The sequence below is a fragment of the Protopterus annectens genome, chromosome 4.part0 (assembly GCF_019279795.1).
Source record: "Protopterus annectens isolate FY-2018-M chromosome 4.part0, PAN1.0, whole genome shotgun sequence".
NCBI lineage: Eukaryota > Metazoa > Chordata > Ceratodontiformes > Protopteridae > Protopterus > Protopterus annectens.
In genome coordinates, this window is record NC_056733.1 from 1,887,217,902 (window position 1) to 1,887,232,840 (window position 14,939).

At 39.6% G+C, this 14,939-nt stretch overlaps 1 protein-coding gene across 3 annotated transcripts in view; it reads right to left on the bottom strand.

The window, feature by feature from the left end:
- Window positions 1-14,939, bottom strand: part of LOC122800063 (rho GTPase-activating protein 7-like) — a 988,694-nt gene that overhangs the window by 133,760 nt on the left and 839,995 nt on the right. For all 3 annotated transcript variants that reach the window (XM_044069557.1, XM_044069559.1, XM_044069558.1), the window contains 2 exons: window positions 1,784-1,898; window positions 58-273 (listed from right to left, as the gene is read on the bottom strand). In XM_044069557.1, the coding sequence (XP_043925492.1) occupies window positions 58-273; window positions 1,784-1,898 (331 nt within the window). The remainder of the gene's footprint in view (window positions 1-57; window positions 274-1,783; window positions 1,899-14,939) is intronic.

The following is a 14,939-nucleotide window of genomic DNA, read 5'->3' on the forward strand; positions in this document are numbered from 1 at the left end:
AGGCCATAAGAACTATGCATGGTAAATGTATGAATAAAGTGAATTATACTAGCTTACTTTTTTGAATGCCAAATCAACATTTTCCACTGTCACATGATTTGACCATCCTCTGAATCCTTCCTTGGCATCCTGGAGTAGGTCCTGAATGGAACTTTGGAGAGCAGTCAACATGCTGGAATACTTCTCTTCACTAGGAAGTCCTGGCATACCTTTGCATAGCAATCCATGTTCTTCAAGCAGGTTAGGACACTGTGTAAGCCAGCCTTCAGGCACCTTTAGAAATCAAAAATGGAAAATAAACAACACTTCTATTACAACCCAGTAACGCATACTTCCAATAAGCTCTAAGAGCTTCTTTTTTTTTTACAATTACATTGCTGTGTTCTGTGTTCTTCTGGCTTATAATGGTCTCCATTCTTTTTATGAAATTACCCATGTGTGTCAGGGCATGGAGACATGCTTACCATTCAAATGTGATTAGCTGCATAATGTATAAAAGAACATAGAATAATGCAATGCTTGGTCTCCCACTCTATATATTTTCTTTATATTTCTATATATATTTTTTTCATTTAAGTATATTGTGAAACAGAAGTCTTGCTCACTATTGTGCCACATATGGTGTGCGCACAAGTAACCCCATTCTTTCTATGCAAAAAAAAAAAACTATTTTTTTTTCAAATTTCTGTTTCCTTTTCAACTGTCCCTACTTAAAAAAGGTCATCCAAACGCTGTTGTTGTAAATATGAGGGAAGCTTTATGTAGGCAATGATGAATTGGTTGTGAGGAAGGTATTCCATTCTGGAACCCTTAGTTTTTCAATAAGAGAACTCCTTTTTCCACTTTTCAGTAGTTACCCAGGTTTTGGAGAAGAGGAAGTTTAGTGGCTCATAGGTCCATGTAAAGATTCCCTCTAAGTAAAAGTTTTATGTTTTTTTTTTATGTAATAGGAAATGAGGAGTGGAAAAGTGGTATTATATATTTTACACATCTGTCTTCTGCTACTTCATTCAACTGTTATACCTGAAGTGCCTTCTTAAGGCCCTCTGATTTATCCTTTATGTACTCTGCTGTAGACATGGACTTCATTCTGCTCCACTCAGTGTTTTACATGTATGAAAAAGAAATTAAAAATCCATACAACTTTTATAGTGATGTGAGACAGAATGATAAGTATCATCTAGTATTCCCTTTAAGCCTCCTCTGAGTCATTTAGTTGTCTTTTCTTTGATTGACACCTGCCTGTTTTCTGATGGCTGTCTTCCTTCTCCCCTGGGTTGCAGTAATGTTGGTCTAGTGGTCGGTCTGGGTGGCTGCACACAAGGACAGTATATTGCTTTTTTTTCCCCCAGGAATGTTTAAATGTGCAGTTTGACTGCAGTGTCTTGTGGGGGCAGTCTGTAAAGCATTAGAAATATGCAGACCAAGTGTCAAGTCATTCATAAGGAAAGCAAAGGGACAGTGGGCTACTTAGCCGTGTATTAAAAAACAGTGCCCCAGTTATGTATGAAACAATGGGCTGCTGGGCAAAAAAAATGAACTAAAATAAATAACCCAAATGTCATTCACCTAATTTTTATTATTATTCTAAAGTAAGGCTTGTTTTTTGCAAAATAAAAATAAAGTATGACATGGAAGTTCTATTTTTATGTGATTTATCTCATTTCCTCTTTTGGGCCTAGGCTCTATACCTAAAGACATGCAAGTAAAGTAGGTCAACATGTGTCTAGTTCTGTAGTCCCCTGCTTTTTCAGTACTGTATCTGACAATTTATTCACTGTACCTTGAAGAGCTGGGTGCAGTCTGCTATCATATGAGCCAGTCCTTGTGTAGCAGCAAGATTTTCACTAAGGTCTCGCTGATCTGGCTTTCCCAGGCTGTACTTTCTTTGGATAGACCTAAATCGAAAAAAAAAAGACAGCAATCAGCTTGAGTAATAAAACAATAACCATTCTCTCTCTTTGATTCAACCAAAAATAGGAAACACCGAGGCTAACTACAAGGACTCTCCTTGCTGGACCCCCAAGTTGCAGGGTCACTAGTCAGAGATTAGCACTGTTTGCCAGCAAAGTCCCACTCTTAGGAATGTCCATGTGCCTCTTCACTATGAACAGTGCTCAATCCAGGGGTGCAGCAGTTCTTTATTGGCCTCACTGTCAGAGGTATGACATCTATAATTACTAAATTATGCAAGTAAAATCAAAAATATGGATTACAAAGGATTGCAGCAAATCTCTAAACTCACTCTAATGCCATTAAAGTTTTTTTTTTGTAATACGGCTTTAGCCCCTGCACCCTTTAATGTGAGTGGTTGTACTCCCCCATATCTATGCTTCTTAGTTAGATATACTGAAATTTCAATAGTTTGGAGGAAGGGGAACACTCCAAGGTTCCAGCACTGGACTTAGTATATCCTGTTCACAAAATCAGCCTCACTGTTTTGAAGACTACAACTGCAGTCCTCAGAATTTAAACATAAATTCTTTGTTTGCTTCTCATATAGTTCAGACAATGATCCTTGCTGTTGTCTATAATGTCTAGTTTTTGAATGCATATATCTCTTCATAAAGTGTCCCTGTGGCTATCAAATTCCTAGACAAAATTAACATCAATATGGTCTGTTATGTCTCAGAGAACAAATGACATGAATACCTGCTGCAAGGCCCAGAAGTTCACCCTGGTTCCTCAACATTGTAGGAGGGAAAACTGGGTTGCCTACTTCAACAATATAATGGAGATCCATAGATGTTCTTGAAGACACCAACGGGAAAGTCCTGCTTGTAGTTGTGGGCATTTATCATAGCAAAGGTACAAGAACAAGTACTTGGAGTTGAGGCCCAGGCCTAAACCTCCGTGAGGAGCACTGCACAGATGGGATCCCATTCCCTTTAAGTGGCGACTAATGAGAGTCTGAGCCTCAATGCCTTTTTACCATTTGTTGAGGAACTTGACGATTGGTGAGAGAGTACATTCTGAAAGTTGTACCACCCTGTCACATGATGGCCAGCTGAAGCCCATGATACTGGGCTAAGCCTGAAAATGGCCCACCTGGATTAGTGCTCTACCACAGTAAACAAATGGTAAATACAATAACATAGAAAAGAAATAAAAATAAAATGATAAACAACTGGATTAGTGCTCTACCACAGTAAACAAATGATAAATACAATAAAATAGAAAAGAAATAAAAATAAAATGATAAACAAGTTAATCCTGCAGATCATTTCTTTGACTCATCTACACATGGATAGGAGTACTTAGTACCAGGGACTTTTCTCTTTGGACTGGACTCAGGTCTGGATGGACAAGCAGACTGTTTGAGGAGGGTATTCCTGATCATGCAGTGCTGGGGCTTATGATTAATGGATTCATGGATGTCAGATTTCTGCTATTTGGTGAGAGTTCAATATAAATGTAGGATCATACAGTTAGTAATTGGTGATTGTATGAAAAAAATTCCAGACTCAGCATTGGCCTTTCTCCCATCTCCTCTCATCTTTGGCTGGTGCTTACTCCTTTGCCATTCCCAAGTTCTCTGACACCCACTGATGGTCTATTAACATGCTTGGCCATGAAGATGCTCATGCCAAAAAGCAGCAGGGGTCATTTCTCTTCCTCACCTTCTGGTACCTATTTAAAGCTGGAAGGCTTTGAGGTCTCTGTTTCTAAGATATACAGAGATAATGGGACCAATGCTTCCTTCTACCCCTATCGTTCCTCCTTTGTGGTGCTGTCAGCCTTATGAGTAGTACTTGGAATGGCCCCATCCCCCTCTAACCTGCCCCATGAAATACCTTGCTGGGTTTTTGAGGAAGAAACTTAAGACGTCTTGGGTCATTCCTTCCTTGGAGCCTGTCATGAGGCAAGCCATCAGAGCATCCTGGATGTTGCCAGATTCTGCCCTATCATAGTTCATAGGTTCATATTTTATATTTGGCTAACAACCACCAGGGACTATATAAGCCCAGCCATGCAATCCAACCCAATTGTGTCCCTATGTTTCATGGGCATTTATTTGGAGTGGTATGTTAGGAAGTTTCCACAAGTTATGCGGGGGGTATGTTAATTTGGGCATTACTGTTTGCCTATGTCTGTCAGCAACATGGGGACAGACCCAGAGTAAATTTTTGATTTCTCATCTTTTGGTCAAGGTTACACTTGGAAAATGGTTAGGGATGGCTTCTGCTTCACATGGATGGGGATCCTTTTCCAGAGCATGGGGATTCTCTGAGTTATACATTAGCCTTACCTATGTGTCTTATTAATTTCACAAGCAAAATTTAAAACCTTGGATCTAGTGGTTCTGATGGTGTTCGTTTTGCAAATGTGCAAAAGGTCCCTCAGAACTGGATCTGAGGATGCTTTGTGGCCAGGCATTGATCACCTCTCAGTAACCTGTAGGAGACAGAGTACAGAGACAAGGCTTTAAGGTGATCAGTACAAGACAAAGTCTTTATACCCTGGATTCTCCTAGTAAGGAATCCTAGTAGGAATTCTAACTGTTGCATATGTCTGGTGAGGTACATGGCGAAGGGGGGATAATACTTAATGATGAGTCTAAAAAAGGGCCAAATCAAGTGGCACTTTGACTTCCTTGGACCTGGATGCCATGCCCTTACATATAAGTTGGGCAAAAGAGAACAATTTTCTTACTACCCTGGTCACATGTCAAAGACCAGATTACTGTCTACATATGTTCTCAGATCCCTGACTACTGGATCAGTTTTTAGGGATGTCTTATAGATGGAGTAATTAGCCTAAGTGGCAGTTTGCCCAAAAGGTACCAGTCATTTTTCTGTGTTAGACCCTCTTGTAAGATGCTTGTGGCATGGGGGGAGTCTATGATAGTTCCCAATTTGCAGTCACCTGCAAACTTGGTCAGCCAGAGGCCCTTGACATTAGCCTTTACCTCCTTGATATAAATGCCAAATAGGAGCAGTCCCAATACTGAGCCCTAAGGTACTCCTCTTGTGACCATTCTCTTAGTGCAGGTGGTATCATCAGTCCTGACTTCCTGGGTTCTGTCTATGAGTGAGCTGGCAATCCAGCAAGTTATGTTGGGATTTATGCCCAGTTTGGTGAGTTTGTCAACTATACCCGAGTAGAGTATTTTATTGAAGGCCTTAGCCAGATCCAGGTAGGTGGTATGCACAGTTTTCCCCTCATCCATTGCCTTGGTAACCTTCTCAAAGAAGTTCACCAAATTTAGTAGGCATGATCATCCTTTGACAAAGCCAAATTGGGTTGGGCCCATTGTCTGAAACTTGGCTATGTCTTTGGTGAGCTCCATGATAATTCATTCCATGACTTTACAGATTAGACTAATCAGACTAACAGGTCTATAGTTTCCAGGATCTGTTGATGATTTCTCCTCTCCAACCTGTTAGCTAATGTAGTCCATCAACAATATGAACAGGAGTGGGCTCAGAACTAAACCCTGACTCACACCTGATATAATGTTTGGTAAAAAATGTGATAGTGTTATGTATGTACCTTTAAATGCTGTCAGAATTCATAGCAATGTATGGAGTACAGGAATATTCTTACAGTGGTTCCCACAGTAACTAGCTAATCACATGAACTAAATTGCCAGTTATCTCAAGCTTAGAAGGCTAAGTTCAGAATGGTAGTTCCTCAGTGAAGGGACAGTGATGGAGTTCTGGAAGAAGACCTGGTTGCATGGAATGAGAGAGGGCCCACTTGTGGATAATCTAGAGAATATAACTAATGGATTGTGCTTGGTGGAAGTGCCCAGTTTTGGATCTGAGAGTGCAACCTAGGAAAGACAGGCCTACAGTTTGGGACAATCCTATGAGTTATGAGACAGTTTATAGACTGATAGGACTATATGGACTGGTTTACTACTGTGAGGTTACAGCTTACTTTGTGTTTGCAAAGCTGCATGAGCAACAGTTTTGGTCTGAAAGATAAATAAGTGTAAGTTTTTGTGTATGTTCTGCCTCTAGCGTCTTCTTAAATCCTACAAAGTATTTCAAAAATCTGGCAATTTATATGAGTCCATATTCCAAGGTAGGAATAAGCACACCTTGTACTATAGTGTTTCTGACTTCAAGTATTAATAGCAGAGTAATTCTGTGACCTGCGGCTATAATGATTTTTTAGTCTAGTCCAAACATAATTATGGTATGAGGGAAATGGAAGTCCTTCATCAGGATGAAACCTCATGAATACAAAATGTTGAAAAATGAAAATAAACAGACAAATATTTTGGGACTTGAGATTAGTGTTTAGCTGTGTCTAACAGCGTTGCTTTATTTTTCTTCGAATTTAATAATAAATCTAGTTAACTAAACCAGGAATTAACTGCCCTAAAATAATGCTCTTAATGTGGAGTTAAAATTTCAGAATGCTATATTGGCAGCATAACATAATGCTTGGATGTTAGAGAGTGTGGACCAGGTGGAATTAATGAAAAGGGAATAAAAGGAGACTAAACAAAGAGTCCTGTGGCATTTCAAGGTTAACTTTGTGGGGGGTGGGATAGAGAGTTTCTTATGATGACTTTGAATGAATACTCACTAAAATAACTAAGCACCCATACAAGATGTGTAGGTGCGAGGTTAAAAGATGATGCTGTACTAAATAAAATGGTTTTGCTAATTATGTGAAGGCTGTTCTAATTAGTTTCTAATGATCCTTATTGGTGAGTGTCTTGTTTGCTGGCAGAGTTTTAGTGGTTAATGTACTGTACCATGTTTGAAGACATGCAACTGAGAGGTAAACAGATTATAGGAGTTGAAACATGAAGTCATCTGGTAGTATATTATACTTTTGAGAATCTAGAAAGTTGAAAAAGAAGAGGGGGGATTCTTGTGAACCCCTTTCAGAGATAAGGAAAAGAGCACTTTCTTGATAAAAAGAGATGCTCCATCTAAAGAAAACCATATCCCCTCGAGTCACACGCTCTAGGGATCTAAACCTCACCACAACAATAAACAGGACATGCTGGAGGGATAGATTCCTGTCCCAGAGACTTCCCATGCTCTGGAACAAGATTCCAGTCTACATTAGGCAGAGCTCCTCTCTAACACTTTTCAAGAGAAACCTTGACGAGTGGATGGGAAATAGAAAGTTTACCCCAGGGATCACTTCAATGGCTTTGCTGGACAGAGGCACAGGGAACTAATCTAAGGGGGCGGTGAAAGCCAACACAATTCTGGCTAGGCTTATAAATGCCTTCAGGCAGATAGCCTAGTACCTACCTATGAACCTAATTTTTTATAATTTAAGTGACAAACCAGTAGAGCCTGAAGTGCCATAAGAATATATATATATATATATATATATATATATATATATATATATATATATATAGCAAGACATTCACTACTTGTTTGGACACTTTTAGACAGAAAAGGAGGTTACAGAGTCTTTTAATAAGGTTCATGATGAGTAAAACTGAAGTGTACTGAGTCATGCAATTGACAGCATATGAATTGTTTGGCAAATAACTCAAATGTAACATTATGCTTAGAAACCATTTTATTTTAATGTTACACTTTTGATAGTACTTAGATCTTCCTGAAAATTATATATTTCCTTCCAGAATCCTTTTTTGTTATTTAGGAGTCTAATCTGATGCTTTTGAGAATAAGTGGCTTTTGATTTTTGAATGATTTTCTTGCTCACATCTCAAGCCTGACAAAAATACAACCCATTTGGAACGGGAAAAGAGAATTTTGAACATCTTCCAAGTTTTATTTTCATCTTAATGGCTTTCTTTACATCCTGGTTTAATCATGGGACAGAGTTATATTTTCCTTGTTTAGTTGCAAATGGTAATCATTTTTTTGTAATGGCAAAATAATGTTTAAATGGTATTTTAAGGCTATGTGACAATTAGTCTGTTCAGCAATACAAGTCCAGTTACTGTGAGCAAGTTCACTATATAAGGAACATTCTCGGCTATGTTTTAAGGACATGAAGGCAATGATCATTCCTGGAATGTTGGTTGAGAAGCAGAAAAATGATGACACTGTGGTCACTGAAGAAAAAGATGGTAAAACTGGAGTAGAAAACCTGTGTGGTGTATAAGTTAGGGTAGTAGTAATAATTTGCGGTAAGGATAATAAGTAAAGGGTGCCATCGAAATGGTGTTTGATAGTGGTGCACAACTGAAAGCTAAAATCTGCAAATAAAATTGTATTTCTTCCTCTGAATTGTTACTGATGGAGTTAATTTTTCTGTTAATAGCTTCAGCGGTGGAAGGATAAAGGTTACAGAAAGGTTATACAGTACTCCAGTAAACATTTGAAGTGGCTTCCTGGAGTCAAGAGCACACATTCCAGTTAGAATCACATTTTTCTGTGGTAGGAGATTAGCAGATAAAACTGGCATTGATGTGTTTGGACATGAGTAGGAGAACATGAGCATTTCTTGGCCAAAGTCAATACTGCAAAAGGGTTTGTGTAATGAAGTAAATGTAGGTGGAAGTATATTTGGGGATTTAAGCCATCATGCTACATGGCAAAATAACTAAGTGATGAATTTTTGCTCAATATTCCACAAGAGAAAAGGTGTTCTGAATACTTCCAGAATTTAAAGTAAGTAATTGACATTATATTTGTCTGTAACAGAGCAGGTTAAGCTCTGTATCACATGTAAATATAAGTAAATGGAGAAAAAACACACATTGTTTAGGCTGATTACCTTGATGAGGGTGGGGAAATTGTAGACAATTCTATCTTACATTTGGAGAAAAAGAACTGATGTATGGTACAATTTATACATTTTGGCCACCAACTATGAATTTGTATAATGTGGTATGGTATGGTGTGATATAGATATGATAAAAAAAAAAAAAAAGACCCAAAACACAGGAGAAGAGAGAATCTCGAAAATCGTTCTTCTTGTTTAAACTTCTTCTTGCAGGAGCCTACCACCCCCCACACCCCTGAACTTATATATGCCAACTCTAAGATTGCCATACCATGGAGAATAGGTAATATTCAGAGAAATGGAATCTTGGACTTAATATATGTTAGTATGTTCTTTTGGCCATTTAATCTTCATATTTTGGGACTCACTCTGGGCGGTAACGGTGGTGCAGCGGTTAGCATTGCCGCCTCACAGCAAGAGGTTCTCCGATTTGATTCTCGGCTGGGGTGCCTTCTGTGCAGAGTCTACATGTCCTCCCTGTGGTCACGTGGGTTTCTTCCAGGTGCTCCGGTTTCCTCCCAAAGACATGCAGTAGGTGGATTGGACACTCTAAATTGGTGTGAGTGTGTGTGTGTGTATGTGCCTTCTGTGGAAGGTTGGGCACTGGGCTGGCAACTCAACACCGTAAAACACCACTGCCAATCATGAGCGGAGAGATGATCCACTGTGGTGACCCCTGACTGGGAAAAAGCCGAAAGAAGAAGAATAAGATTTTGGGACTCACTCTAATGTGTCCTAACATTTCAAATGGTTACCGTACTGGATACTTGTGCAAAAATTAGAATATACCCTTAAGGACTAGCTAAATGGATGATAGTTTACTCTAACCTTCAGTTCTGAAGTTATAATGGTAGCTAGCACACAGGGTGGATGACACTTAGAATCATGCACTTTGAGTTTTTCTTACATCCCATGGGATTTTGAAAACAAAAGTTCAGTAAACTGAGTGTTGGCCAGTATGATTTTGAAACAAAAATTCAGTAAACTGAGTGCTGGCCAGTATAACATGTATATAGTATTTACAGTATAATCTAAAACTAGAACAACAATTCTCTACAGCCTTTCAAACTTTATATAAAAAAGTCAGTGCATATTGGGATACTACGAAAACCACAGATCATAAACAGATTTTCAATAATCCAGTCATTGACTTTAGCTAACATTACTTCCTCAAACATCAGAACATTGCAAGCTGTCATATAATATAACATCAACATATCTAGAAATTAGTGTAAGTGAACATCAAAAGGACTGGTGAAATGAACCTGGGCTGAGTGAAGTCACATATTTAAACTTATCCAGGTAAATTGTGAAAAAGTAATGTATAGAGTAGGTAAGCACCCAAAGCAGCCACCCTTTCACTAGTTTAAATATATTAATATTTGGTTGTTTCTAGATGCAAGTATCCCTACTGAAAGGGAATATCAGCTCCAGTAGTTCTCTGTAAAGTGCACCTCTCTATTTACACTTTCAAAGTAATGCCCTTGTACAAATGCAGTATCATTGTTTGGCATTCTCCATAGACATGTGGTTTCATGGATATGTTAATTGCATGAAAAACAGATGTAGCCAATGCAGAAGCTAACGTGACTTATTTTAAATGTATAACTTTTTGAGATGGGTATTTATGGAGCTCTTTCAACATATTTTAGATGTAGAACTTTAAGATGGGTAATTATTACATTTCCCCATGCATAACTGACTGTTTTAATTTGGACTCTAAGTAACTATTTTTTCTTTGCATTTGTATTTCTTTCTCATTTTAAATGCAAATCAAGCTGTACTGATAGCATTTTAAACAGATGCTTCTTGAGAACATGCCCAAACCTCATTATAATCATGGCCGTCTATACTACAGTTTTTACAACCTCCAAATCACTAAGCGTTTGGATTTTTAATTGACCAGTATTAGGAATGTGTTGCTTATACTATAAACACAAGCACACACACACACACACACACACACACGCACGCACGCACGCACGCACACACACGCACGCACACACACACAATTCAGATATGGAGTGCATCTCCTAAACATTATATTTGCTACAACTCCTTTAAGGAGATGTCCTCTTGTATATCTCTTTGCAGATAGTCTTTGACAGCAAGGAGGCAGCAGAGTCAGTCAGTTTGCCTTTGAAATCTCACTTAGGACCATTAGCCTGTGGAATTAGGATGACTAAACTTGCCTAAACTGAATCAGCATTAGAATGACCTGAATTAAAGTATACTCACAAAATTCTCTAAAATAATAACTGTAAACACCATAAGGTTGTAATTGTAGGCCATATAATAAAGCTTCATTCTTCAAGTAAAATGATGGAGGTGGCAAACATTTCTCATAGCCTGTAGTGTGATAAGGTCGTTGACATGGGTATGCGCCATAGTTTGTACGTGCTTTCTCCAGGTGTTTAGAACATCTGTAATAAGAAGCAGTCTGACGAATCTGTGAGACTTTGCCACCAAAATGTGTCCTCATAACTGATCCGGCATGATGTCTCTTTGCTACAGGACCTCAGACACTGCTAATATGAAGCGATTCAAATATTCAGTGAGACCTAGCTACTTTAATGTGTCCTGTTATAACTGATCTAGTATGACATATCTTTGCTTTGAAGCTTCAGAAGCTGATATCATTGCACATGTGCTGGAAAAGCTGAAAGTGACATTTTGGCATAATTTTAAAGCCGCAGATCAGGAAAGTCCTTTCATTTCTTCTGCACTTGTTACTGAGTGTTGATTTCTGTAGTCAGTAGTAGTATTTAAGCAAGTTATGGTTGTTGTATTTCATTTTCTTTGCTGATAATTGAAGAGTTGTACTTTACACTTACATGACTAAATTCATTTGTTGTTTCCCTGAGCTTAAATGCTGTTTTCCCTCCATTTTGCTATTTATAACTTAGTTTGTGTGTCAGAGAGATAGTGATGATTATCTTGTGGCAGGGGATAAGGTGCTGCTGTATCTAGAAAGCTAGAATTATTGTCTGGAGCCAAAATCTGTTGAAAAGCTGCTTTTATTGCTTTGTTTAATTTCTTAGCTAAGATGCATTCTGCTGGCTGAGGCTTGTTTGTTATCTTTGCTACCAGACTTTACAGCTGGATATCATTGCACGTGTGCCGGAAAAACAGAAAGGGGTGTTTTGAACTCTTTTTACAGCCAACAATCTGGAAAGGACTTTTATTTCTTCTGCAAATACTGTTGCCTCTTGATTCTTGCAGGTTCTAGTGGTATTTAAATATGTGTTTTTTGGTCCCCTCAGACCTCATCCTACCAGCCCAGTGCCTGATATCTGACATCCATGTTGGGTCAACTAGCCATCCACTTAGCCCTCCAGACTTCTCCAGTATTGATGAGTCAGTCATAAATCCTAAGGATGTCCTGGGGGCTCTGGCCATCTGTGCTTCCATCTGGGGGAGGATTCCTTTTTTTTTTTCATATGCCCTACCCACTCCCTTTCCATAACCCTCACGCTCACCAACTATGTCCGAGGGCAAGGCCCCTCTCTGGACCAGACCTACCCTTAAGGAGAGCCATCAATGAGCACCTTCACACCCTGGACAGGCACCTCCATCCCTTTCTGTCACTATGTCAGTCACCTGAACAGCTAATTGAAACTTGGTCACCTGGGCTGTAGCCTGGGCTGTAGTCTGGACTTTATCCCACTATACCACCAGAGCACCCTGTATTTAAACAAGCTTTGATCATTTTATTTAAGTTTCTTTCCTGGTAATTGAAGTGTTGTGTTGTACAGTTACCTGACTGAATTTATTCATTTCTGCATTGTTAGAGACTAGAGCAGCCAACACTGCCAGTTCCTAAATCTAATGGAAGTACTGTGTTCTGACATTACATTGGGGAATAGCATTTTAAAGTTTGATAGCTATATCATTCAGAAAACTGGTGAGTTGATAAGTAAACTAAGAAAGGCCAGACACCTGACAACACTAGACTTGATGAGGGGGTACTGGAAGATGCCACTTACCCCTCTGCCAAAAAAAAAAAAAAAAACAGCTTTTGCAACCCCTGCCTGTCTGTTTCAGTACACAGTATTGTCATTTGGCTTACATGGAGCCTCAGCTACCTTCCAGAGGATGATAGATAAAATCCTGAAGCCTCACACCATGCTTCAACATACCTTACTGATAGTGTAGGCCATACTAAAATCTATAAGGCAGCCTGGCTCGACTGTAGATACTAGGAAAGGTAAAATGGTGGAAACCAAGTATTTGGCATATCTTATAGCAAGAGGGGGTGGTAATACCACAGGGGAAATAAAGAAAAAAAACTGAAGATATATAAAATAACAGTATCTCCCATTAAGAGATAGATGAAGACTTTTCTTGGATTAGCTGGGTACTACACAAGGTTTGTGCCTAATTTTTCAACTACTGATAGCCCTCTAACAAGAAAGACCCTGTCAAGATGCTGTGGTCACTTCACTTGAAGTAGACAAAAGTATTTAATGAGCTGAAAAGGATCCTCTGCTCTGAACCTGTATTAGTGACTTCTGATTTTACTAAAGAATTTACCCTGTAACCAACACTTCAGGGGTAGTTTGGGGACATTGCTATCTCAAGACATTTAAGATAAGGAACATCCTGTATGCTGTGTCAGCAGGTAGATGTGTAATGCAAAAAGAAGGCACTCCACCATTGAACGAGAGTGTGTAGCAATAAAAAGGGTCTTCTTTGTCCTGAAGCATTACTTGTTATATACATAGGATCATAGGATCATACGAAGTTAGAAGGCTATTGGCATTGAGGCCCTTATAAGCCTAGCCAAGAGTTTAGCCCATGTTTAGACAAGTCAGCACCCAAAGCCCCTGTCCAGTAGGGACACAGGTGGAATCCCAGGAGTGTATTTTCTGTTTCCTATCCAGTTATTCAGGTTGTGCTTAGAAAGGGATAATAAGGTACTCTGCTTGACATGGAGAAGGAGTCTATTCCACAGATGGGGAAGTCTCTGGGACGCAACTCTGTCCTCCCAACAAGTCCTATTGATGTCACAGACCAGGTTGAAGTCACACAAATGGGTTACTCGAGTGGAACTTGACTTGCGGATATGCAGCAGTCCCATCAAGGCGGGGTCTGAGATTGCTTTGTATGCCAGACACAGGTCACTTCTGAGGAGTCTGTATGAAACTGAATAGACAGACAGGGCTTTTAGCCTATCTGTGTAGGGTAGATGTTTGAGGCCCTGAATTCTCCTGGTGAGGAACCTCTGTGGTCTCTCCAGCTGCTGCATGTCCTTTGCGAGGTACATTCTGAAGGGGGCATTGTATTCAATAATTGGCCTTATAAGGGAAGAATACAGGGATGTTATGACCTCCTTGTCCCTGGATGAGATACCATTACTTATGAGGTGGGTCATGTAAAAAGCTTTCCGTACAATGGAAGCCACATGGTGGTCAAAAGTCAGGTTGCTATCAACCAGGGTGCCCAAATCCCTCACGACTGATTGCATGCTTAGGACATTGTTATTAATGTGATAATATGTGGGGACGTCACTCTCCCAAAAGGGGATGATGATGCATTTTTTGGCATTCAGCTTGAGGCTATGATTCTGGCACCAGTCATTTGTTTGGGTAAGACCCTATTGGAGGATGTCCACATCACTTGGGGAATTAATGACCACACCCAGCTTGCAGTCATCTGCAAACCTGATCAGCCATAAACCACTGGTTTTGGCCTACACCTCAGAGAAGTATATCCCAAACAACAGAGGCCCCAAAACCGATCCCTGTTGTATGCCACTCATTACAGGTCTACTACTTGAGGTGGCTTTCCCTATTTTGATTAGGTGGGTTCTATCAGTGAGCCAATTTGCTACCCATCTGATGACATATGAATTGATGCCAAGTTGAAAATGTTTATCTATTATGCCTGAGTGGGGAATATTGTCAAAGGCTTTGGCCAGGTCAAGGTAGGCAGTGTGCACCATCTTCCCCTCATCCATGGCTTTGGTGACTGTCTCAAAGAAGTTGACCAGATTTAACAGACATGACCTCCCCTTGACAAAGCCAAACTGTGTGGGGTTGAGTGTTTTTAGGTTGCCAATGTCCCTGTTAATGAGGTCCATGATAATCTGTTCCATGGCCTTGTAGATCAGGCTAGTTAGACTGACGGGTCTATAATTTCCCGGATTGGTGGATGCTCCACCTTTGTGTAAAGGGATGACAGTGGCTGTCCTGTGCCCTGACGTATTACTTGTTATGTAGACAATAATACAGTGGGCTTTCTGTGCCTTGAAGTATTAC